The sequence below is a fragment of the Takifugu rubripes genome, chromosome 22, assembly GCF_901000725.2.
Source record: "Takifugu rubripes chromosome 22, fTakRub1.2, whole genome shotgun sequence".
Lineage (NCBI taxonomy): Eukaryota > Metazoa > Chordata > Actinopteri > Tetraodontiformes > Tetraodontidae > Takifugu > Takifugu rubripes.
Window position 1 is genome coordinate 10,683,883 of NC_042306.1, and position 26,450 is coordinate 10,710,332.

At 53.2% G+C, this 26,450-nt stretch overlaps 1 protein-coding gene across 10 annotated transcripts in view; it reads right to left on the reverse strand.

The window, feature by feature from the left end:
- Positions 1 to 26,450, reverse strand: part of LOC101075769 (receptor-type tyrosine-protein phosphatase S-like) — a 47,983-nt gene that overhangs the window by 18,507 nt on the left and 3,026 nt on the right. For 2 of the 10 annotated variants that reach the window (XM_029830723.1, XM_029830729.1), the window contains exons 2-10: positions 19,312 to 19,528; positions 16,209 to 16,357; positions 15,204 to 15,345; positions 10,326 to 10,514; positions 5,153 to 5,263; positions 4,390 to 4,401; positions 2,223 to 2,237; positions 549 to 818; positions 95 to 474 (exon numbers count right to left, since the gene is read on the reverse strand). In XM_029830723.1, coding sequence (XP_029686583.1) covers positions 95 to 474; positions 549 to 818; positions 2,223 to 2,237; positions 4,390 to 4,401; positions 5,153 to 5,263; positions 10,326 to 10,514; positions 15,204 to 15,345; positions 16,209 to 16,357; positions 19,312 to 19,456 — 1,413 coding nt within the window. In that variant the 5' untranslated portion in view covers positions 19,457 to 19,528. The remainder of the gene's footprint in view (positions 1 to 94; positions 475 to 548; positions 819 to 2,222; positions 2,238 to 4,389; positions 4,402 to 5,152; positions 5,264 to 10,325; positions 10,515 to 15,203; positions 15,346 to 16,208; positions 16,358 to 19,311; positions 19,529 to 26,450) is intronic. The other 8 variants (XM_029830726.1, XM_029830730.1, XM_029830728.1 and 5 more) reach the window with 6 other exon arrangements.

A 26,450-nucleotide genomic window follows, 5' to 3' on the forward strand; every position in this document is an offset into this window, starting at 1 on the left:
CTTTGGAGAGCGGGGAAGCTAGCGGGGGAATTACAGGAGGGAAAGCTCTACTGAGCATTGGGGGGGAGGGGGACGAACCGCTTCCTCGTCCCACCTGTCCGTTTGGCTCTTCTGGCTCCTCCCACCGGACCATCACCGTGTTCTGGGAGATGATGTGGGCCTGCACGTTTCTGGGCGGGCTGGCCGGGGCCTGCTCTCCCGTGCGGGCCTCCACGCGTGCCGACGGGGGCCCCTGGCCGATGCTGTTGAAGGCCGACACCCTGATCTCGTACTCGGTGTTGGGATACAGGCCGCCGATGCTGTAGCGGGTGGTGGTGATGCTGTCCACCGTCTCGTATTTGCTGTCCGGCCCTTTGGCCCGGTACTGGATGATGTAATACGACACCGGGTCGGGATTACCGGAGTCCCAGGTGATGGTCACGCTGGTGGCGGTGGTCTCCGTGACGATGGGTGTTCCCGGGGGCTTCGGCAGGGCTGGAGGTCAGAAGGTGACGCGTCATTATCAAAGCGGTGGTTCAGGTCTGCCGGCAACTTGAGGCGTTTCTTACTTTTCACTAGGACCTGCGCCACGGCCTCGATGACCCCCAGGCTGCTCATGGCCACGCAGGTGTAGTTGGCGGACTCCCGCACGCCGTTGAGCTCCAGCACGTTGCGCCCGATCGGCATTTCGTCCTCGGGGGTGAGGTCCTCGGGCCCCAGCATCCACTTGACGTAGGGCATGGGCGAGCCCACCGCCACGCAGGTGATGTTGACGCTCCCGCCCGGCATGATCTCGTGGTTGGAGGGGAGGATGGAAAAACGCGGGGACACGCGGCGCACTGGGAAAGGAGGAGAGCCGGGGCAGACAGGGGGGAGGGGGGGTTTGGGGGGAGGGAGGGTGAAAGGGTTAGGGAGCATCAGAGAGAGGAGGAACAAGGCAGAAAAGCAAGGTGGAGAGCGAGAGAGAAAGCGAGGGCGGGAAGGATACAAAGAAAGAAGAGAGAAAGAGGTAACAGGGAGGGGGAGAATGAACTTCAGGGTCTCTTTTTACAGAAAATTACAGAGGGATAATTCACGTTTAGTCCCAATTCACTTTATGGCACTGATGATTCCAACAGAAAGACACAAATCTCGTGTTGAGCTCAACAAATCAGAGGGAGCCGCCGACTCAAAGGAAGGCGGCGGACTCTTGAGGCTGGCGTCCACCAGGACATGACACCTCGAGTCAGTTTCTCTCTGCGCTGACCAGCGACCGCTTTTAGAACCTCGACTCTGCCGAGGCCAAGTTCCCGCCTCTGCGTTAGCCGGGCTCTATTTAGCCGGCGTGCGTCTGGGCGGGGGGGGGGGGGGGGGGAGCCCTGCCAGGTACTCGTTCCCCCCCGGGAGAAGGACGAGCAAACTGGCGAGTTCAACTCAATCCTGCGTCTGTCAGCGGGGCCGGAGAAACTGAGCTCGTGGGTTCCCTGCATGCCTGGGCCGCTCAAGAGGGATAAAATGGTGGAGCAACACAAAGAAGAGAACGGAGAACCGAGAGGGAGAGCAGACAGACGGAGGGACAGAGAGAGAGAGAGAGGGAGAGAGAGAGACAGAGAGAGAGAGGGAGGGAGACAGACGGAGGGACAGAGAGAGAGAGAGAGGGAGAGAGAGGGAGGGAGACAGAGAGAGAGGGAGACAGAGAGAGAGAGGGAGACAGAGAGAGAGGGAGACAGAGACAGGGAGAGAGAGAGAGGGAGGGAGACAGAGAGAGAGGGAGACAGAGAGAGAGGGAGACAGAGAGAGAGAGGGAGACAGAGAGAGAGGGAGAGGGAGACAGAGAGAGAGGGAGACAGAGAGAGAGAGGGAGACAGAGAGAGAGGGAGACAGAGAGAGAGAGAGAGAGCGGGAGACAGAGAGAGAGAGGGAGACAGAGAGAGAGAGGGAGAGAGGGAGGAAAGAGGCAGCTCTGCTTCTCTTCCACACGATGACAGGCAATGTAGCAAAGGACAGCCACATTGTACAACAGGATACTGTACAATACACAGAATTCAGAGGTGATACAGTGTGTAGTCAAATGGAGATGTGGACGGAAGTGATCGGGTGGTGGGGGGGGGGGGGGGGTGTGTGTGGACCCGACTACAGAGTGATCATCAGACACATTCATCGAGGGACACCAAGACAGCATGAGAGAGGCAAGAACGGGTGCGAGCAGAAAGAGAGCGTGTGAGGTCGTATGTGCATGTTTATAAGTTAATAAACTTATGTACATGTGTCTGTCGCTCCTACACACCAGGGTGAGGCAGGAGGCGGAGGAGGAGGAGGGGCAAAAAAGAGGGGGGGGGAGCGGGGGGGGGGGGCAGGAGAGCAGAGATAAAGAGAAGATTAGAAGAGGGTTGGGGGGGGGGCGAGGTGGGGGGTGGGAGAAGAGAGGAGCGAGGAAGAAGAAAACACACGGATCTATTTAAAACACGGCTGTATACCAGAGTCAGGCCCCTTCAGAGACGTTAGGGGCTCCCAAAAGAGCAAGAGAAGAAGAAGAAGAAGAAGAGGAAGAGGAGGAGGACACTCCAAGGGGGAGGGGACAGGAAAGAGAGAGAGACAGAGAGAGACAGAGAGAGAGAGACATTTCTTCATGGAGAATGAGAGGGGAGGAAGACAGAGAGCAAAAACATTGTTGAACCAAAAAAAACATGTTCAGTTCATAAAGACCAATGGTGACAGAAAAAAGGACATTAAAACAGGTTCACTGGAACACAAGAAGTCCTAGATGGATCTCACAGCACCTCAAAGGAACAAAGAAAGAAGGGAGGGAGGGAGGGAATGAGTGAATCTGCTGCAACCTCCGCTCCTTAATGTTACATCATTACTGGGGATCTTCCTGGATCACATCCCCCCCTACTAAAGGAATCTAGAGACAGTTGATACAAGTTAACAGGTTTAGCATTTAAAAAAGATATGTTGCCATGGCGTCACCAGAAGAACACACACAAGCGTCAAACGTGGAACACACAAGACACATTTAGATACACGCTGCTGAAGACACCAAACACACACATGTACACACACACACACACACATGGAGAAAAGGACATCTGTTAGAAGGCAGCCCATCAGTCAGGCGTGCCGCGGACATGCGTGTCGGCTCCGTGCACATGCAGGCTGAGGATGAGGAGCAGCGGCGCGGGGACGGAGGAGCTTCACAATAAAGCGAGCTCATAACGGCGGCTAATCCCGCGTGTGGTCGCGCAGCTTCTGGCTTAAAGGTAATGGCGCCAGAGTCCCCTTCATTTTCTTGGCGAGAGCTCGGGGCTTTATTAGCGGGAGCTGTCATTAGCCGCGACCTCTGCAGGGCGCCCGGCGTCCGCGGGCCCGGCCAGACCTTGGCTCAGCCGCGAGGATTACCGCCGGATCCACCAGCCGCTCGCTACCGACGCCGAGCTGACATTTACGCCGCGCCGGCCCGACCGTCTCAAGGACGCGGCTTCATTAACGCCGGAGTGAGGGGGAATCATTAATAGCCCCCAACAGCTCAGAGAATTGAAATGATTAATTTCAAATGTCACTCAGTTCTGCCGAACCCGAATGTTTGTCGATGATAGCGGCAGCATGACGCGGCAGATTTGATATACATTTGGAACTTTATTGGTGATATTTGAGGCTCTTGCTGAGATTATGCTAAGAGCAGCGGCTGCGGGTTCACGCGTTGAAACTGTAGAAAAGTCAAGAAAGAATCGCCACTTCGCTAAAATTCAAGGTAGCGCTAGCTAGCATCCCTGGCTAAAAGCTGTTCTGAAATGCCTAAATGATCATTTAGCACCAATTATACCTGTTAAACAGCTGCAGAGAGGTAAAAATATGGTGTTAGATTAAATATGGATCCAGATGAGTTGACAGCATGTTAGCGTGTGATCAGGCATGCACCATTCCCACCCAGTGCAACGGGGGGGGGAGAACACGTGGGACACAAATGCAGCGCGCGGCGCGACAAGGCGACACTTCAGAACTTGACATCAAGCGCGTCGGTCAGCGCCAGCACACACCGGGCGCCATGCTCCCGCCTCAGTCTGCACGCATGCAAGCGGCGCTCCTTCCTCCGCCTCTCCGGCTCCTCCCATGCAAACACCACCTCCATTTGATCTCGCAATTCCCGGGTCTCCATGACAACAAGATCATACCATGCAGAAATCATCGATCGGGGAGGCAACACCAAGGGTTCTGCACACAAGGCCTCACGATGCAGCGAAGGCAGACCGCGTCATCACCGCAGCAGCTTTAGAAATATTAGCTCTCTTTGGGTTTTTTTTTTTGGGGGGGGGGGAGTTCATGTCAAATTGTCCTTAGAAAGTGTTGTTTTTTTCTTTGTTTCTCTCTGTTTCAACAAGGGAAGCTTTCTGAAACAAAGGAGTAACAAAAGAAAAGAAAGAGCGCACCAACCTTCTCGAAGCTCTGAGGGATGGAAGGGGGTTGATGCGGAACACAATGAGGTGGGGGGGGGGGAGAGAGAGAACGGGGAAACACAGAGAGAATAAAAACGGCCAGCGCAAAACCACCCGCGCGCACACACACACACACACACACACACACGCACACACACGCACACACACGCGCCCGCGCTCACTCTCCTTGGAATACCCACTTGATATAAAATTCGATCTTTTTTCTTTTTCTGATTGAAACGCATGATTGCGGTCTTTCAGCCGGCGCCCTTGGTTCCGATAGGTCGACACACGAATGGGGGGGCTGAACGGCGGCGACACTTGTGGGGACCGGACGCGGCCCGTTTCGCTCCGGAGCCAATTGAATTTCATCTTTCGCGTCACGTACGTGCATCCTTTTGTGCACCGCTTCCCTCTTTTTTCTGCCTCTTGTACAGAAACCGCTTTAGCAGACGGATCAGCGATGTTTCCATGCAGTTAAACCAAGGTGAGACCCCCCCCCCCCTCAAAATTCATGTTCATCTTGAGTCTAATAGAGGGGCCTGCACCGAGATTTAAGGTGGAATTGTTAAGGGTGGTTGTGAGAGATACCAAACAACAGTCAACATGTACTTTGGACGATGGATGGGTTAGTAATACTCATATTAGAGCACATGTATATCAAAGAAATAGCTGATTTATGCTAACAGCAGCTAGGTCGACGTAGCATCCGTGACGGTGTCTCTGCGTGTGTGTTCTCGTGTTCCGTGTTCAGGTCCTACCTCGCACGTAGAGGTTGGCGGGGGAGGAGTAGCGCACGCCTTGAGAGTTGGTGGCCACGCACTCGTACTTTCCCTGGTCGGTCTCCTCGCTGTTCTCGATCTGCAGCGCTCCTGCAACACAGAAGGATGGGGTGGGGGTTGGGGGGGGGGGTATAGAGATGTTAAGGTGACTCTGGTGTCTCCTCTTCTCTCCGTTTGTCCCGGTCTCAGACAGCAGCCGCCGAGTCTCAAAGGCAGGCGTCGCCTTTTTCCCTCCGCTTCCATTCAAATCCCCATTGAAAAGTTTGGAACTCTTCAAAGCGACTTTTGCTAAACTTAGCCGACACGTAAAGCGCCTCCTTGTTGTTGCACACCTCTTTACCAGCTCCGGTGGATCCTCTCTTAAGGCGGGGGGGGCTGTTACAAAGGGAGACCGCGTCTCTGCTGGCAGTTAACTGACATCAGCAGCAACCGACGAGGCTTTTTACCTCCTCACCTTGTTTCCCGTCTCATCCTCCGCGGCGCTGCTGTGGTAAACATCCAAATCTAAATGTGCTATAATTACACACACCGCTCATCAGATATTCCTTTATTTCACACTCCTCCTGTTCCACCTGCATTTTCTGTTTTTATTTTTCGGGGCCTTTTCACATCAAGACGACTTTGATGCGAAAGCCCGCGATGGAGACGCAACATGGCGGCGTTCACCTTCAGCTGCAGGAGGAGACGGTTCAAAATGCACCGCGCGTGCTAACGGTGGCGAGCAAGCTAATTCTGCAGCCATTTGTTAGCTACAGAGAGACGGTGGGATGGAACATTAGTGTCATGGTATTGAGGGAGACGCTTCTGCGCTGTGATTTAAGGCCTCCTTTCGCTGCGCTTTCCCAGAAATTGGCTTTTTATTATTATCGACAGTATTCCGGAGGGAGGAGATGCAAACAGTGATGAACAAAATAAAGATCTTTATTTAACTCAGGTAAAGCTGTAATTTGAGGGAGAATTACACAATGGAAGGAGGTGAAACGGTGGCCGCTAATATCAGTCCTGAGGCCTTTCGTTTCCTGTTTGATCGCTAATATTCCCAAGATTTTGCCGGTTAAAGGCCGATTCCGCGCCGCTTCCGCGCTGCGCTGCTTTCCGCTGCTTCATCACGCGATACAGTCAGCTGGAGTTCGATACCAGCAAAACCAATTAGCTGATGGTGTGGCTCCGTCTCTATTTAGTGTTCCGTCGTATTGATGGGAACACCAAACAAATCAAGCCCTTGCATGTGTTCACATGCTCGGTCAATGAAGCTGCGTCTAATTGTGGCTCTGCGCACCTTTAGCGGCACCTTCGCCGTTCCAGATTAGCTGGGGGCGGGGGGGGGGGGGGGGGGGGGGGGTGATTTGGGCTGACAGACAATTGGACGGATAAAGCAGAGGGTGAGGAAGGGAAAAAAAATCCATTACTGGCCTTGAAGTGGTTCAGAACTAGCAGAGCCCAGAACAAGCAGAGGCTAGCGTAGCTCATTCGCTTCATTGCGCCAATTGTAGCATTTGAAACTGCGGCATAGCTAGGATACGATCCCTCGCTCTCATCTGAGCTATCAAAGCGATTCCAGTTGGACGTCGTCTTCACATGACAGACGGTTATTTTTGGAGTCATGTCCAAAAATCCTAAAATGGCGTCTGTTTTGCAAAATTTCCGCTGGAAAAGTTCGGGAAGGCGGCGCGAGCGCGGGAAAAGGTCGCAAAGTCGGTCTCCAAAGACGACAAACGGTCAGAAAGGAAGGCGACTTGTACGCTTTAATAGACTCTTCTTCTTCTTTGGTGTTAGAAACCGAGTCCCCACAAGCATATTAAAGCTCTAATTGGATCAATTGGACAAAAAGTTACTCAATACTCAGAAAAGTAGGTATTGATCATCGACCTCCTCAACACCCATGAGGGTTAAAAAAACCCAACTGTAATTAAATCGTGATGTCAGCAAAGCGCAGAAGATTGAAACAACGCGTTTGCCGCCGATTAGAGGGGGAAACTTCCTCCGCTCGCCTCTGCCCCCTCCATTAGGTGCATGAAAGCCCTCCTTATTCTCTGCCCCCCCCCCCCCCACCACAGGCCCTCGGCTTTGGAGATAAACAGGAGTAAATTCTATTCTCCATGAGCTGAGCATTCTCTCCAGGAGGTGGCGGAGCGAGAGGGAGACGGGCTGGAGGAGAGACGGAGGCAGACGAGTGCAAACAGGAGCCCGTCTGACAGCTGGACGCAGCTCATGTAGCGAAGCATCGGAAATCTCCTTTAACGCAAAACGTGTTGGCTGTTTATCGTATGGCTGCGAAAAACCAACAACAACTTCCCCGTATACATATGTATACGTGCAACTGGAGGGGGTAAATATAGAAAGTGACAGCGTGTGACAGCCGTTTGAGATGGAACCTCTGAAAAAGGAGCCGCATCTGCTGCGCCTGGACGCGCCTGATCAGATGACAGAGGATATGCTAACCCAATAGCGGCGCCGCATTCACCTCGGACAGATCACCCGGCCCGGCGACCTCCCGCAAGGTGGAACATTAACTCCAAACTGGCGGCAGATCGCGGAAACCCATTAAACTAATGGGTTTATGGGACGGAGCACAATTTCTCGCTAATGAGCCACAGTTAGCCGCCGCCTTTGACCGATTCAGCGAAGAAGACGCGAGATGAGATGACGGGAGGAAAAGAAATTTGTTAGAGAACCGAGAAATCGCCGCCGTTCTCGATCTCGGCGGCGTGACAAGCGCCAGTCGCAGCCACTTTGACGCCACGTTTGCTCGTCTAAATAATAACGCTAAACCGAGAGCGTTAGCATTAGCATCTGAGTACCGGTGGTCAACCTCAGCGTCTGTCAGACCAGAGGCGCCTGAGCTCTGGTAAACGAGCCACACGCCATCACCTCCGGCTAGCCGGTGGTGCTTGTCCATAAACTCTGCAGCAGCAGATGGCGGCAAGGTAAAAAAACCATAGCTGGCGCAGCAGAAGAAGATCTCCTGAGCTGTTTATCTCTATAGGCCGCCATATTTTTCCACAGGAAGAGGGCGGTGTGAGTGGTGGTGTTGGTGACCCGGCGGAGGAGGAAACCACAGATGATGTGCGGGAACCTTGTGGGTTCTGGGGCAGCTGAAAGTCATCTCTTGTGGGATTTGGGCGCATTCGGCGTCATTTCTCATCCTGATCGGCGCCGCCCGAGAAGAAAACCACTTCAAGGACCCCACAGAGCGAGGGAGAGAAAGGGAGACAATGCCGGCGGCCAAAAATGAAAAGGCCCCTCGCTGTGTTCCAACGAGAGCTGGCGGGCGTCCACGGAATCAGAGGCGTTGCTTGGAAGGCGTCTCCGGCAAACGGGCCTTAAAGGGAATGTTTCATCCTTTCCAAAGCTTGGCGTTCTTTAGTGCCGACCTCAGGTCTAATTGATTTCCTCCGAGTCATTTCACTGAGGCGTTCGGTTCATTATGCCGTGCGTTTTGAGATGCTTTTGGCTAGCTGAGGCCCTGTTAAAGCCCGCGGTGCTCGGCCATTTATCTTGTTAGCGGCACATTGATGGGATCTGCCGGCCAACGCCGGGCGCTGCTACATCAGCAGCGTGAGCGAGCGGCGTGCGGAGGAGGGTTTAAAAGCAGCTAATCGCCACATAGAGCAGGGGTCGGCAACCCAAAATGTTGGAAGAGCCATATTGGACCAAAAAAACAAGAAACAAATCTGTCTGGAGCCACAAAAAATTAAAAGCCTCATATACGGTTTATAATAAAGGCAACACATGCTGTATATTAGCTCTATTAGCCTACTTTCCAAATGATGAGTAGGCTACAAATACATAATGCACCACATGGCCACTTTAAGTTTAACTTCCATTATAATGAGAAGCTGAAATTAAATATTTATATATGTGTATATATATATTACACATTTATACAGCATTGGAAAACTTTAAGAAGGATTGTCACGTTATTAAAACAATTTCCTTTTCATATTTTTAATAAGCTCCAGGGAGCCACTAGGGCGGCGCTAAAGAGGCTCCAGATCCGCGGGTTGCCGAGCCCTGACATAGAAAGAGGCTCCTCAAACACTTCCAATCAGTCCCTTTAAAAAGAAAGCGAGAGGAAATGATGGATTCCGGGTAACAATAACGGCGATTTAGCGCTTGATTACATTCTGGGATCGTAACAGCCCGCTTTCCAAACGGTCCTTCATCTGGAGAGTTCTCGAAAGCGGGACCAAAAAGTGCGAATCCGCTGCACCACGAGAGCAGAACCTCAGTGTTTACGTCTCTTTTCCCGCTAGTTAGGCTAATAGCTTCCCTTCTAGGTTGCATCTTCCCCTCCGAGACGTTAGCTGCTCGTGCATCATGAAGCCATCAAACTGCATCTGCAGCCCTTTCATGTCGAGGGCGCCGCTGATCAGCGCGGGATATCGGCTGACAGCGTGGCTGGCGGGACCCCGGGGGGGGGGGGGGGGGGGGGGGGGGCGTACGGATGAAGCAACAACAAAATGGTTTCGCCTCACCATCACTTTCGTCCCCCCCAGGACCGCCGAGCGAGCAGCAATACAGAGGAGCCGAAACAAAGCTGAGCAAACCGTCTTCGAGGCGATACGCGGCGCCCCTTGATCTGCCGGCACCGGCGTGCGCGCGCCGACGCCATCAAAGCGCATCCCTCCGTCTCCTGCACAGTGATTTTCAGCTCCCGTTTTAAAGCGCCAGATGGATTAAAAGATGAAAGGAGCGTCAATTAAATGTAGGATATAAAGGAATTCCCGACCCAGAGTTTATCTATCGATTACCCCCCCCCCCAAAAAAAACCCCCAAAGAAATCCGTTTAACAATTGCGATTTTGGGTCAGGAGTCATTCACTAGATTACTGACCTTTTAACCTTTTAATCTTCTTTGTCCTGTTGACCTCTGTCAACCTTTGTGTGCTAAAAGTGGCCGCTTTTTCTAATCTATTCTCCCAAATGTTAATAAAAACGCCCCCCCTCCTCCCCCCTGACTTAAGAACAGGACAATTATGCTTTAATGAAATTGGCGTTAAAAGGGTCCCACCCCCCCAAAGGATGCAGCTAAACTCTGAGTGGATCGTGTAATCCCTCAAACCCAATTAAAAAAAGTGATAATCGCCCAAATTTGGAGCGTGAGGGATTTAACCTGATAGCGAGGGTGGATAAATGGAATAGAACCTCACCCGAGCGGAGCTGCTTGATGCGGCCCTGGCTGGCGCCGGGCTCCACGGGCAGGAAGTCTTTGAACCAGGAGATCTCGGGGTCGGGGATGCCGCTGGCGGCGCAGAGCATGGTGGCCGTTCTGGAGCGCTCCACCACCTTCAGCTGGGGGCCCATGTCGATGCTGGGGAAGCCGAAGGGCAGCAGGTCCTCTGGAACCATCCAGGACACGTGTAAGAAACATGGCTACGATACTAACATATAAGAAACATGGCTACGATACTAACATATAAGAAACATGGCTACGATACTAACATATAAGAAACATGGCTACGATGCTAACATATAAGAAACATGGCTATGATACTAACATATAAGAAACATGGCTACGATACTAACATATAAGAAACATGGCTACGATGCTAACGTGTAAGAAACATGGCTACGATGCTAATGTGTAAGAAACAGGCTTCTTCATCTGAATGCGCCCCCTTTCTGCAAATGTTCCACTTCCTGACCAAAGTTTGAAGTTGTTCCCTGTTTGGGTCTCCAGGGAAAACCCGCTAGCGCGGCAGAAAAGCAGTAACAAACTGCAACATGAAGGAAAAGTCGGGGCGACGATAAGGGAGAAACGGGAATCCTCGCTTATTACCAAGAACAACAAAACCAGTTTATCTCCCTGCGCAGGAGCGGAGTCAGCCCTGCCGTGGATTTATTTATCCCCCACTTCCCTTCTCCGTTGTGATGTGAGAGCCACTGTTGAACATCTGCGAACACTACAGTGGAGTCACTGTACCCCCCCCCCCCCCCCCCAGTTTGCTGCAGCGGCTAGCTGGCCTGAGCTAATCTGGCTGAGCCTGACTGTGGTCCTGACAGGCTGTTTCTGCAGGAATATGAACACACGGCCCAGTCAGCAGGAGGTACTGAAAGGGTGACACGTGCACACACGTGCGCGTGCGCACGCTTCACCCCTGCGCGCAGGTGTTTGGCGCCGTTTCCTGTCTGATAACTATGCAGAGCTGCGCGGGAACGCCGGCAGCGGAGGATCCGGGATCCCAGCAACGGGCAGGACGCTGGGGGTAATGAGCGCTGGTTAGGGGCAATTGTCAAAATGTACTGATGATTGGGGGGGCATCCGATTACGCAAGCAGCGCGGGAGCGTGCACGCGTGTCGCACATTGATCATATTAGCTTCCCTCGCTACGTTCCCATTAGCGTCTTTGGAGATCCGAGCTTCAACGTGTGAAATCACACACACACACACACACACACACCTTTGCTATAGTGAACAGGATTAAGCGGCTCGGTAACAGCAGTCCAGATGGCCAGACGTGTAATCAGGCATCCATCAGCCTGGCTGCTTCCTCCTTCCTCCTCTCCTTTTAACTGCTCCATCTCCATCTCTCTCTCTCTCTCTCTCTCTCTCTTTCTCTCTCTCACACACACACACGCACACACACACACACCTCCCCATACCTGCAGCTCTAATTATATATTCCACTTTCCTACCACAGCAAAGCAATTACCAAGATGGCAATTTCTCCAGCTAATAAATCCAAGGAGGGGGGCACCTCAACCCCACCCCCGAGGAAAACGTCTCAAAAGAAGTGTGGACTCTCCGGGAGGCTTTGACGGTCACATCGGCGGTGAGCGTGGGACAGGCGGTGAGGGTCTCACATCAAATCCTGGGACAAAGGGAGAGGAAGGCGTTCCGGGAGATCAGTGGCGGTAAAACTGGGTCAGCTCCGCCGGTTGAGCTCAGGTGGTGATCGGGCTTCGCACCAGCTAATCATTTTGAACCCCTGCCCCCCCCCCAAACCCCCATCTGTCACCCCCCCACCAATCAATTGTAATGATCCACCCGAGCGGAGGCCGGCAGTATGATCGCTGCTGGAAAAAGAAGGAAGTGAAGAGAAGACAAGGAAGGGATCGATGGGGGGGTCAGGAGGTGGCGTCCCCAAGGCAATGCATATGCTAAATGGACATCTGCGCCCCCCCAGCCCCCCAGGGGGGGGTCAGATGGTCTTTTTATCACCAGGTGGACTACAAATACATGGACTGCATGCCTGTTAATTAGAGCATGCCAAGTTGGGGGGAGGGGGAGGGGGGATGTCAACAATACCCCCCCCCCGACACCCTCACACACACACACACACACACCCCAGCACCTTTTAGATTGAAGTTTAATGAAAGAACGGTCAGGTTGGGGCTTTTTACAGCGAATAAGTGATGGAACAGAATTGGGAGCATCACTGCTGGACCGAGGCTCCTGGATGAGTCAGCGGCGGCCTGAAATAGGCGCGGCCTTGCCCCCCCTAACCCCCCCCCCACACACACACACACACACAAATGAATCATTTACCAAACACAAACACTTCTGAAAGTTCTGCTTATTTTCCATCCCCTGGATAAATTGATAAGGCAGCGGGCGTGTCAACAGTGTTCTGGGTGGTGTGTGTGTGTGTGTGTGTGGGGGGGGGGGAGGGGGGGGGGCAGCACTGGCAAAGGATGGCTGTATTAAAAGGCTGAGAATGACTCTTTTTTTTTGCTGCTGTTGTTGTTGGACCGGTCGTGTTTGCAGAAGGGCGAACGGGCCCGGCGCCCAAATCCAGTCAGAGGAGCCAGCCGGTTCTGGGCCAACGCGGCGTCCGCGCGCCGGCGTGCAAACACGCGCTCGCAGACGCACGAATGCATATGATGCCGCGGAAAACAAACACGCGGGGATCCAGCTCTCCCTCCTCTGTGCGCAGGAAACATCCGCTCGTCCCGGATCGGGAGCCGGTTCCCCGTTCGTCAGTCAGCCGGCGTCATGAGAGGAAACCCGGGAGGAAAGCCGACCAGGAGCGCCCGATTCCGGCTTAATGCGCCGGCGCTCCGAAGCCTCCGGAGGCTGCGGAGCTGTGAGTCACATGACCTGCAGGAGGGCGGAAGCGGAACACTTGAAACGCAAACGGGCCATAATGGACCAGGAAGTCGAAACAGAGCCGAAGCCCCACGTGTGCCGGCGCCGTGAGGGGGGGGGGGGGCAATCCTGGCTGCGCCGATGCTCTCTGTTGTCTCAGGATCGGGCCGGAGCCGCCAGCCTGCCAATGCGGCGCCTGGAGGGAACCACTGATCCGACTGTTCACTTGCAGGCTGTTTGCAGGGCTCTCTCACTGTCTCTCTACCTCGCTCGCTCGCTCTCTCTGAAAATGGGACGCTGAGAATTGAGCAGAACCAGGATTACTCCTGACAAACGCTCACATGCAAACAAAAGGACTCCACGCGCCCGCGTCCACCCACGCCGTCGTGAATGCCGCTCGCGTGCGTGCGCACGTGCACGGGCCGTACATACGGCCGAGGAGGATCTGTCGCCCACGAGAGGTTTTTAAACACGCAGAGCCGCAGATATTCGCAGATCCGCGAGGCAGAACAACACGACTGCAGTGTGTCGAGATAAGAGCGGTTAAGGTGGTGAGAGAGAGTGTGTGTGTGTGTGTGTGTGTGGGGGGGGGGGGGCAGCAAGGGGGGCAACGAGGGAGGCAGGCAAGATGGAGGAGAGAATGAAACAAAAATGAATAAAACAGGAGAGCAGAAATTAGAAACGCAGCAGCGTGGGCAGAGGAGCCTGCTGGGGGTGGGGGGGGGGATCAGGTGACCAGATGCAGAGGTCACGTGATGTCACAAGGAAGGTCTACCACACCTCGGTGGATTAGGTAACCTTGCACACGTCCTGTGGCCAACCGCAAGACCCCCCCCCCTCCACTAATGGGCGTGAATGGGGGGGATGGGGGGGGGCTGACATCATTTTGAGAGGCTGTTTTTCTCATTACGGATTAATTCCTGATTCATTTAATCTGCTGTTTCCGACTCAGCTCAAAAACGGGGGCTGCAGCGTTAAAGAATCGCTCACAAAGCTAATTAATTTCTCAACGGGGCCTCAGATGTTGCAGGGAATGAAAAAAGCCTCCTGCAGCTGTTTAGAAAGCCACGCGTCGCCATAGCAACCGGCCCTTGGATTAGAGGGGATTATTGTTTGCATTTTAATGACGACGTGCGCGTGGGTTTCATACAGGAAGTGACCTGATCATCTGCAGACGCTTCCGTCTCCGTCGCTCCAGTTTATCTCTTAATCTGGGATCCGTGCGTCCTCTTCATGGTGGGGGGGGGCAGAGGAGGCCACAGAAATGCTTTCACCGTCACAAACGCGCACGCTTCACCCTGGAGGTCGGTAATGTGTTCCAGGAGGGATCATGGAGGGGCCACCAGATGGACAGGAGTCTGCTCCCTCTGCATCCAGCCCTGCCAGGACCCCACAGCCCTCACCCCCCCCTCCCCCCCCCCCCCCCCCCCCCCCCCCCCCCCCGCTGCCACCCCGTTCTCCTCACCTCCTCGTCCTCCATCACACTTATTGAGCCGTTCCTCCCTCTTTTCTTTTCTGCTCTTGCTCAACGTCCTCGGGCGGGCGGGGACTGGTTGACTGCCAAACCAGGACAAAATCCCCTGGTGTTTCTGCGTGTACTAACAGCCTCGGCGGATACCCCCCCCCCCCCCCCCCCCCTTCATCTTGCTGGCTACGAACCAGGCCCCCAGCTGTAACTTTATTTCCTAACATGTTCAAGAGCGACACTAGCTAAGCTTCCCCCTCCAAGGCAGCAGGGTTTATTCGATTAACACCCTCAATCGGGCCAGAAATCACAGCGTTTATGGCAAACTGGGATGGTGCGGCAGCCCTTAGCTAGCACGCTAGCTTGCCCTGTCCCTGGCCAGATCACGCTCGGCCGCACTGAAGAGCGACTATAAAAAGCAGCAGCCTGTCTCTGACCACAGTCTGGCTCTACTGTCACGTCCAGGACCCGGGTCTGTGCACGTGAAAGGAAAGGACGTTAGGACGGAAGGGAAGGGAAGGGGGCGTGCCTCACCTCTGATGATGGCCAGCTTCGCGGTGACAGACACCTCTCCCTCGCTGTTGCGTGCCACGCACTCGTAGGTGTTTTCATCCCGCGGTGCTCTGAGCGGCTGGATCCTCAGCACGGCGCCGGCACCCTCGTCAAACTCGATTGTCTGGACGGCCACAGAACCACAGGAGGGACAAAAAGAAATTAGACACAGCAAAGAAAACACACGAATCACTATTTCAGCGGCGCTAATTAATGGTCTGAGCGCTGTTCTACAGCAAAAATGCAACAAAACGGATTGATCCCTGGAGTCATTCCATGTTGTTACTTGCCACCGTTCCACTCGGTCGGGTCCTGGAGGTCAGAAGGAGTCGGTGTCCTGCAGGAGGACACCTTAGAAGGGCAGATGCCCTACCAACACAAGGGGCTGAGTGCAAAATCAAGGTGTGAAAATGCTAACAAACGCGGCACCGATGTGGAATTATCCTCCCATTGGAAGTGTAGGAATCAAGTGGCTACAAAAGTCTTTAGCGCTTTAATGTTTTAGGGTTGTTGTTTTTTTTTTTGCCAAAATGAAATATATATTTATATTAATATATTTTAAAACAGCAAAAACTGAAAAGACTCTTTGCCGTTAAAGCGACAACAGTTACAAGTTCACTGTGAAACCAAGAAACAGTTGCGCTACCTTAAACTGCAGCAGAACAACGACTGATCGGGCGTTTTGCTATTTTTGTGAGATTAAAACAATGATTTCATTATTTCCAACATTACTGAACTAAATCCAGGCGACCTGATTCCGCCGTTCATCAGAACAGATGCTATGCTAAGTACATTAGCATATACGCAGACTCAGCTAACTTTCAGCATTAAACCAAAAATATAGAGCATCTGTATGACCTGAGCTTTTATGATTAACGATCTTTGAATGTCAATTTAATTCTAAAACCCACATTAGTATTTGATTTAATGTGATTATGTCCACTGTCTTTCATGCATTGATGGTTATCCGTTGTACACTGTGACAACCACCTCGATACGCTGGGAGTTGACCTTCTTGCCCTTCTTGTTCCAGTAGACGACGGGCTTGGGACTCCCAGAGGCCTGACAGACAAACGACGCCACGCCCCCCGACACTCCGATCTGGTCGGTGGGAATCTTGGTGAACTTTGGGGGCGCTGAGAGCAGAGAGGACAGGAAACAAAAGCATGAACACGAGGAGTGTCGCTCCCCTGAGCCTCAGGAGGGCTTCGCTCCGACCGCACGAGCGGAAAACTTCCCCCGCCTGACCACACCCGACTCCACCGACGGGAAGTGGGGGGGGGACGTGGGGGGGGGGGGGGTGAATGCTCTGACTTGTGCTCTGTTGGCGGCGCTGACTTCCTGGGTATCATCTGGAGGACAAACTGAAGGACTTCCTGTGGGTCATAAATAAAATATGTGGCTGGGTCTCGGAGGAAGGTCTCTCCCTCTTTCTCTCCCTCTTTCTCTCCCTCTTTCCCTCCCCCCTCCCTCCGTTATGCACGCGTTCACGCCCGGCCAGCCTGTCCTCGTGCTGCAGGCTGCCTCGACACATGTTTCTCTGACAGAGTTGCGCAAATTCGCATCAAATAATTGGCCCAAACGTGCTCATTCCAGGCGTCGTTGGGGGAATTCGCACGAGCAGTCGGCTGCAGCGCGGCGTCACTCAGTGCCAATTCCTGCCATTAACTTCAGGGGGGATTTGTGTCTGATTGGGGGGGGGGGGGCGGTGGCTCCTGTAAGAAAACAGTAATTTCCAAGTGGGCTATTGAGCCGACGGCACCGAGTGAACCTACGTTTTCTGCTGCGGTTGAGTCAGATCACTCAGGCAACTTCACGCACCCACCCTGTGCGATCTGTCTGTGGCCTGTTGCCATGGCGCCCAGCTTAACTCATTCCCAGCTACAGAACCGCCGCTATCTATCAGGGTGAAGTCAGGATGACCCTTACCATGGCAACCCGGATCCCTCATCCCACTCCCCAGTCGTGTGACGTCCGACTGTGTCGGCTCACTTCTGTTCTGAAGGCAGAACAGCGGAAAAAGAAGAGGAGTCCGACCCATCCAGTAAACCTGCGTGCACGTCAGACAGCAACAGGTGCACGGAGACCTTTGCGGCTTCCCAACAATGCCTCTAAATGTCCAAATAAATAAGGTATTCGGAGGTCATCCTTGCTATAATCTTCAACAGGAAGCTGGCTGAGAATCCTCAATCAGAGGAACTTTAATTCAGGAGTCAGGAGCAGGAAGCGACTGGCCGTTCTCCTTGCTGATGCTAATCTATCTCCGTCCTCTCCACAGTCCAGAATTCTGCATTTCACACGCGCTTTTAAACGTCTACATGGGTCAGAGCTGGCTTTATATTTGGTCCAAAACGCTTACACGCTCTTCAACACCAATGTTATGATGAAGGAAAGAAAGAAAGAAAAAAAGAGAGCCCACTGGCAACGTTAGCGCTTAAGCCTCTTTCAAAAGCCTGGAAAAGCCCAGCAAGGCACTGGATCGGGGTGGATTTGCACTCAACATAATTTGTTCTGATCAAATGTGTTGGGAAACCTGTTGAAGATGAAATCATCGGCTGTGCAGATGGGTTCAGCGCCGGTCCAAAAACGCCTCTGACCTCAGTCGAGTCATGGTTAAATGATCAGGAGGAACAAAAAGGGAAAATGGAAAATGAGCTTAGCCTCATTTCCCACGACGATGCGTTCAGGATTTGCAGTTTAAGCAGTAATTTGGGGAAAATTCAGATCTGGATGTTGGAACAGAGAAACATTTGCACACAAAACAGGCAGGAAAGACAAAAAAAAGGGCGATCCGGCAGCCGAATATCTTAACGCCTCGCTTCAGATTCTATTTGTCTCCACTTATTCTGGCATTTACTCTTCAACGCTGCCAACGGGTTCCACCGTGAACTTTAGAAAAAAGTCAGTAGGCGCAAAGGTCATCGATAAAGTGTTGACAAGACAGCCTGACGCGGGTTTTCGGGAACACCGCGACTCTGTCATTACACTGAGAGTGTTCCCAAAAAAAATCATTAGCTAACAACTCCAGTTCAACTGTACACCTGCAATCTGGGTCGATACCGTTTAGTCTCCACAAACATCGTTAAAATCGAGTAAACTCCAGGAGAGGAGAAAAACTCTGTTGCCAATTAGGAAGTTTTAGCTGAAAACTTCTGCAGCGCATCCTCTTAATAGTAGAAGGGAAGGAAGAGAGTGTTCTTCTCCTGTTGCCTGAGCGATGGAGCAGAACCCAGCCTGTGGGTTCTGCTCAGGTGCTCCGTAGGTGGTCCAGAGGTGGTCCAGAAGGTGATTCTACTCTAATTCTGATGTTATCAGACCACCCTGGTCTGATAATGTAAATGTTTGTTTCCAGGCTGATTTAATTAGTAGCGGCAGGTGTGTGTGTGTGTGTGTGTGTGTGTGTGGGTGTGTGTGTGGGTGTGTGTGTTAGACCGCTGAGGCAGGAAATTGTGGAAAATGTTGCAATCAGGGAGATGATGGGAAACATGCTGATGAAACAGCCCAGTTTATCACAACACACTAACAAGGCCACAGTGTGCGGTTCCACTGGTGGGACCGGTTTCACTGCGACACACAAACGCGCCGCTTCCCAAAACAGGGGCGTTTCTAGGGGGGAGAAAGGAATCAAAGCAGCAAATGACTTTTTTTCAGCACCCGAGATACCGCGCCCGAATCGCCGGTGCGACCTGCCGTGGAGTCGGTGGAAACGGAGCAGCGGAGCCCACGTGGGAACCAAGGGAACGGCGCCTGTTAATGACATAATCTACACGCTGAGGCTTCTGTTCCTGGCTCTGGGCGGCGGAGTCTCAGGGGGGCCCTTTTTGACTGATTATGGCGGCAGATGGTGAAAGTATTCGCCGGCGATCGTCTGCGTCGTTCTGTTCCGCTCCTCTTGGACCCATATGCTGTGTGCTAGGCTAATCTGCAGGCTACAGCAAATTTACCCACCGGAGGATAAATAACAGATTATTTCATTTCAACACATTTTAGTTTGGATTATTAATTTATGGTTTGGCAACGCTGGCGCTTAAAAGTGTACACAGGATGTGGCTAGCGAGCTAGCCCTGGAGCTAGCCCGACCCAGGCGTACCTGGCGCTCCACAGATGCAGCTGAAATGGCTGGTGATGAAGAAGATGAAGGACAGCAGCATCCACAGGGGGGAGGGGCTGAGGCAGGGCCTCAGGACGGGTCTCCCGGGCTGGATCGGTGTTCCAGCTGCGCCGAGCGGAGACATGGCGCCGCTGCTGTCGCTGGGTCGGAGGCAAACGCGATTGGAGTGGGGCTTCGCTCAACAGGAGTAGGCACTCTGGAGGAGGAGACAAAAAAAACCCACAGCATGAAGGTCAGATGCAGCGAATTAAAGGCATATTTCCTCAATCTCTGATTCATCATTCTGCTCCGAGAATGGCGGCCCAAATGTCAGGGGGGGGGGGGGGGCAGATACAATTATTCACCAGGAGGAGAGAGGAGCTCCTCATGAAGAACATTCAAGACAAATTCATGCTAATGCAGGATTAGCTCTTTTGATTTAGCCTGAGCACTTCTGACTCGGGATTAACAGCTCAAGCGGGCCGGCGCCAACAGAACTAATACCAGAACAATGGAGCCGCTGCACAACGCCTAAGACAAGGAAAAAGCCCAAAATAGTTTTCCGTACACGGCTTCCTTATTAATAAGTCACCTTTCCTAGCGAGCCCTCAAGTGGGAAGCAATGATCAATTTTTAAGTGTTTTTTACCCCCGCCCCCCCCCCACCCCCCCCCAGTCATCCAAAATCATTTCATTTTAGTTCAGCCTGCTCTTAATTCCCTCTGAGCGCGTTTTGAATGTTCTGGCGGCGAATAAACGTGCGCGACGCCGCATTAATGGAAAACACTTAAACAAAGAGGATTGAGGGGTCGCGGCAAAATTCAGTGACAGCAAATGTTTCAGGCATTGCTACGTTCCTAGAGCCCCCCCCCCTCCCCGTTGATAATCCCCGCCTCGCGGGGGGGGGGGGGCGCCACCAGTGTACGTGCACGCGTCTCAGAGTGCCGCTGGCTGAGCTTTAGACAGGCAGGAGCGTCTGGACCGAGAGCCCATCGTTACGGTGCTATTGAACCCCCACCGAACACAGGTGGGGGGGGCTCGGCGAGGACGGCGGCCCAGGAAGTGGGGGGGGGGGGAGATCAGTGCGGAAATATGCACAAATGGAGGAGCGGAGATTAGACCGAGCCTTTCCAGCTTTTAGTGACAGATAAAGGCAATTCTGGCAATTGCATATTCAAAGACCGCCCCCCCCCCCACACACACACCACACCCACCCCCCCCAACACCTATTGAACTAATGACCTGCTCCAGCACATTGCTGTCAGGCAGCCCACTGTCTGCTGCTAAAAATAGCCCATCCGAAAAACATGGCTGCCGATCTGATGCCCCCCCCCTTATCTGATATCGTGCGAATCGACGCCAAATAGAAAAGCTTTCAGCGGACCCCCCGTTTCAATTGAACAACGCGATAAAGGGAATCAAATCAGGGCTCATTTGTGCGCCACTGGCAGCATGTTAAGTAAATTCCACCCTTACGGAAACTCAATTTTCCGGGGCTAATCTAACTAGGAACGCCGCTCCGCATGGGAGCACATGGCTGCGGACACATCGCGGCCTGTCCGCGCAGGATCGGCGCCGGCCTCGGCATCAAATCTCCCGTATCTCAACCCCCCCCCCCCCCCCCCCACCGCCGTTCACCCTCCTCGCCGTCTCTTATCACTGCAGCCTCGATTCGTATCCAAATCCGCTTCCTCTCCTTCCCCAGCTGTGCCGGGCCGACTGCACGGCTCCAGCTGTTGCGGGTCCGTCGGCTCGGGTCAAACGAGGGGGCGCGAGCGTCCCGAGGATGTTGAGCAAGAGGGAACCAAGCAGCAGGCCGCGCTGGTGTTACACAAACTTTTGTAGCTCACGGCAGGATTTTCTCTTTTTTTCCCGGCCTTTTATTTTTAATTCCTTCCAAACCGACGGCTGGGTTGGATTTCCTCTCCTCCGGGAAGTCTTGAGTCTCTCTCGGACTCCAGAATTCTCGGATACCCTCTCGACCTTTATTCTTCTTTATTTTAAAAACGCAGCCTTAACTTTTAAAAGTCTTGTATTTTCCTCCTGAGCCCGCGGTGGCGGTACCACCTCTGCCAGGTTCTGACTCCTCGGCCCGACACTTTTCTACAACGGGATCGTCTCCTCAATCCCGTATTTACGTTACTGGCTCAAACCGTTCTCGCAGCCCGGCTGTCCATGGTCCTGCCGTGTTGTCGGCTCCGACGGAACATCTGAGGCCCATTAAAAGGTGTGAGCAGGGATATTATCATGACTCAGGGCCCCCACAGCCTCTAAACCCCCCCGTGAGCTCTCTGATCATCTGGCTCAGCATCCAGAGAGGAGACGGCGAGGGCCGCTCTTATTAGCTTTGGAGCGCGACAGCACAGACGGGCTGACGGGGGTCCAGGGGCTCTGCGAGGGCGGCGCGTAATGACACCGCAGCTCAGGTGGCGAAAGCCACACCGGTTATTGTTTCCCATCAGGCTGATGAAATAACTCCGCTCCAGCGGCGCCCGGCCGGCCCCGGCTCCGCTGGGGCCTTGGGAAGATGACACGTTTTTGTTTTTCCTCACCTCCCCCCACCCCTCCACTCCACAAGTGGGTTTTTAGATGGCCTTGCGGGCCCGTCTCCATGACAACCAACTGGGTGCGCTGTTCGAAAGGCCGGATCTCTTTGCGCTGGCTGACAAGCGATAAAGGCGGCTGTGGAAGCGGCGTGTGATGCATCGCCTACCTGCTGCGGGGGGGGGGGAAGGTGTTTAATCCATATTTTATGGGATCACAACGGAAGGAGCCAAATCTGTGGCTGCGCAATGCAGCGCGGAGCTTCGCACAGGTGAATCACAACATCACATCCGGAGTCATTTGTCCTCTTAAACAGTTCTCCCAATGACTCCACATTTATAGCCGGGGCCTTTTTTTTCCTTCCCCGGCATAAAAATAACTTTGGTATTAAATTATGCATGTTTTTCTGAGGCAGCGCGCGGAGGAAAAGTTTTCAGGAGAAACTCGGCTCAAAGTCGGAGTTGAGGGACTGATAATGCCTCGCCTTTTCCGAGGACTCTCTAGGCCCCCAACGCTCACAGATCTCCGCGCACGCGCGCGCGCACATGCTAGCGCGGCAGATGGCAAAGCATCATGGGGGAGATTGGCAGCCGCGCTCTCGCGCTTCCTTTCTCTCTCTCCTGAACACACAGAACCTCAGACGTGCGCGTGCGTACGCGCGCGGGCAGGCGTCGAGGATCAGACGCGCGGGGTGACGCGCAGCTCGCTGCAGGCGGGAGCAGCGCCGCCCCGCTTCCATTTTTAGCAGTGGCAACTATCTGAGGCCGCTCCAACAAGAAAACCCAGCTGCCAATCAAACGGCGAGATCCTTCCGTCCGGAATAACAACGACTCCGGAGAGGCGGCGCCTGAACTCCCAACCTCCTTAATGGAGCCGCTGAACGGCATCACTGACGGCGCCCCCGTCAACGTTCAGCGGGTCGGAGCGCGACCCCCGAAGCTGAAAACAAGGTTTCCCCCAGAGCTTTTCATGGCACAGCCGCGAGCACGCGTGACTCAGAGAGCCGCCAGCCCACGCCACACCTGTGGGCGCGGGGAGTTTATAATTACTCATTTTGTAATTATTCATCATTACTTTATGGTTGATTTGGTGATCAAGTGGCACGCTGAGAGCGGCTTTAATCTTGTTAGAACGTTTGCTTCTGTATGAAAACGCTGCTTCGTTCCCATGAAAGGCAGTGGGAGAACGCAATAATTACCTGCTGACATGTTGGATCATTAGCTTTTCTTAGCCGCCGCGCACCGTGGAGCATCTGTGCCGCTTCCCATTTGAGGATTTTTGTGTGATTTCGTGGACAGAAATACTCAAACGCTCGTTTCAAGACGCACAATAGCCTTTTTCTCGACAACTGTCCCTGCGAAAAGTTCATTTGCAGCCATTTTCACAGCATCTTTACAAGATTTTGTCCTTGTCTCAATCAGGGGGAGGAAAGAAAAATCCTCCTCGGTTTTTTTTTTTTTTTTTTTTTTATCATAATCACCAGAACAGAGAATTAAGAATAATTAAAGAAAAACACTTCATCCTCACTTTGATCGTGCAACATTGTCGTTTTCAGCTTCGCTCGAGGCTACGATGTGATTAGCTTGTCACCTGCGACGTGTACCATAAACATGAGGGATCGAATGCTATCGTTTAAAGAAAGCAGCGACTTTCAACTCTACACTTTCAGTTTCACTCAACTCGGCTCAACTCGGCACGATCGTGGTGACGTGGAGCGAAAAGCGTGACTGACCCGTTCACCCCTGACCCCGATCTCAGCGTGTCGGCGACAGCAGGCCCGACGGCGGTGCTGCCAACACACACCTACGCCTCCTAAAGGGGCTCCAAGGTCAGACAAAGACAGAGACGTCTCGTTTATGATGCATCAGCTTCAGATCAGCCTGGCTGGATATGGAAAGTGGATAATATGCAGGCTGCAGGCCGGTCCGAGCTGAGTTGGAGGTTTAAAGGCTACGTTAGCAAGTGATGCTAATTCAGCTGAAAAATATGGTACGGCCATGTATGGTTGTGTAATCACGGGAAAATGGGCTCGTCAACACGTCACCAGCTTTACAATAACGCTCAAGTAATATAACATTTGGCAAACGCCAACTCCACTGCAAGTGGATGGTTGCCGGAACAACGGAATGCGCGTCTGGCCACGCGGATTGACGTTCAGTCACCTGGAACGGCGACAAGGAGCTCGCAAGCCTCCGCTCGCTTCCTCGCGGTGACCCCTGGCTCTCTTCAGAGGAAGTCGATGGCGTGTGCAGCGGCTCATTACACAGGCTGACGGCTGAGTCCTTGTCAACTCACTGTCCAATTAGCATATAAAGCCGCCGCCGTCTCCCGCCCGGGCGCGCCGAGGAACCGTATATCCATACTGATGCCAGCATCGTTATGCGCTCGCACGCACCTGCCTAATTGTTAAACAGCGGCGACGTGGGAGCAAAGAAGCGTTGCCTGAATGATGGCAGCAATAAAGCAGGAGCCATTCCAGAGCCACACGCGTCTTGATAGAGGAGGTTTGAACTATTTAGCACGGGCTCCATTTGGCTATTTTTAAGGGTGGTTAACAATTCATTTTATAATCAGTGGGGTCATTCATAATTCAGCTGGGTCTTCAGTCATCAAGGAACGAAAATTCACAGCGCGTGAAGAAAAAGAGCAGGGAAGAACCGTCGGCAGTTTTGGTAAACAGCGCTGACCTCCATCCGTCAGTGTCGAAGCGATTGGGAATGTGCGCCTCTCCGTCTCCAGTCAGTTGTGGCTGTCGTCCCCTGGTGTTTCATCAAGATTCCATAATGAGATGAATGAGCGGCTCACACACGCACGCTTGGAGACCCAGCCAGCCAAGACACACCACGGCCAATTAATGAGCTTCTTCTGGAGCGGGATTAGGTCTCCCTGACAACGCGGCACACCTTCATCTTCGCATCGCTGTCATCGCCCCGGCCTTCATCATATTCCAGCCGTGTTTGCCACGGGCGGCTAAGCCCCTCCCCCACCCCATCATTTGGGTTGTGTGGAGCAGATTTCCCATTGTTGACAGCAGCTCGATTCAACTAAACCCATATCGACATTTCTCAGAGCACCGCGCGATGGGACGAGAGAAGGAGACTTCCGTTTACGGATCCGCGCCATCAGTTTTCGAGGCGCCGTCACACACCTGCGCGCTGCTGAGAAAGCGCCTGCGAAGCATCGCCTATGTGGCGTTCCTCTCTCAGCAGTCGTGCCGAACCGCCTTGTGAGCGAAGGCGCTCCGCCCACGCGTTTGCCACTCTCTCCCATGTGTTTGTTCTGCCTGAGTGTTACCTTTCCGGATTGGTCACATGATACGCCGTCCGCCGAGAGCTCATTAGCGCACGACTGTTGGGCAACAACGGATCGGCTGCAGAAGAGGAGCAGAAACGAGCACTTTTTCCTCATGCGGCCTTTGGGGTGGATTCATAAATGACGTCCACAAAAGCGCCCGACACAATCGTTTGAATTCAGCAGCTTTGTGTTGCATTTGCACAGACGTTAGCTTCTCTAGCCGCGTCTCAAATCGTTGGGAGACAGAGTTGTTAAGGCAAGTGGAAAAATGGAGCGATTGTTCAGGGGCGAGGAAATGCATTGTTGCGCCTTCGCCTCGGATCGAGCGAGGCCCGAGCGTGGAGGTAAGTGAAGACGCGCTCGTCAAGGGCGACGCTCGTAGCGGCGAGCGTTTTCTGCCATTAAAGTCGCATCCATCACGCTGATGCTTCCGCCGAGCCGACAACCTTCGGAGCCGCGGTCACATGTCTCGCAGATTGCCATTACCATTACCTGAACAGTGCGAGCCCTCGCTTCTTTTTCAGCGCCACCTGATCCCTGGATTGCCCCCCCCCCCCCTCCCCTCCATCCCATCTTGTGTTAGCAGAGCTGCTCTCTGATGCAGCAAAGATATTCCTCCACCAGCAGAGGACAAAATGTCCTTTTTTGGACATGTTAACTGACCAAAACTACTCTTACAACCTCCATGGAAGAACATCACAAGAGAGAAAACACATCAAAGTGGGAATGATTCTTAAGTCCGACCTGTACCGTCTGTTTCCTCGCCATCCCAACGGGTGGATGAGAGAACCACTGTCTGAAAATCATCGATGTATAATCTGGTTTTCTTGGATATTCTGGGTTTAGTAATTGGATTTTTTTTAAATCTTTTTTTGAACCTCTTTCTCTGCAAACCAGAGGAAAGCACAGCTCCTGCGGCGTCGGCTACTCTTTCTAAGGACATTCGCCTATTAGCATTAGCCGCGGCTAAGGAGCAGGCAGCAGGTTTGCGGTGGTCACCCAGTGTTGGCTGTGGCATGATTTTAACATTACTGTCTGGAGTTCATGTTGATGCTGACGTTTGGGCTGCAACCATCCCAAACGAATCCAGACATCCGAACGATGGCTCTGACCGCACAGCCTTGATTAACGAGCCTGGTTTGGGTTCATCCATCTCGCTAAGTGAAGCAAAGCCACAAAAAAACCTTACTGGCTGGTTTGGTGCCATCTTGGAAACCGTTAGCGCCGGGAACCAGCGCGAACGTGCGCAGCGAGGACTCCTTCCTGCCAAGTTTTCACATTCTCCGGGGGACCCATCGGGCG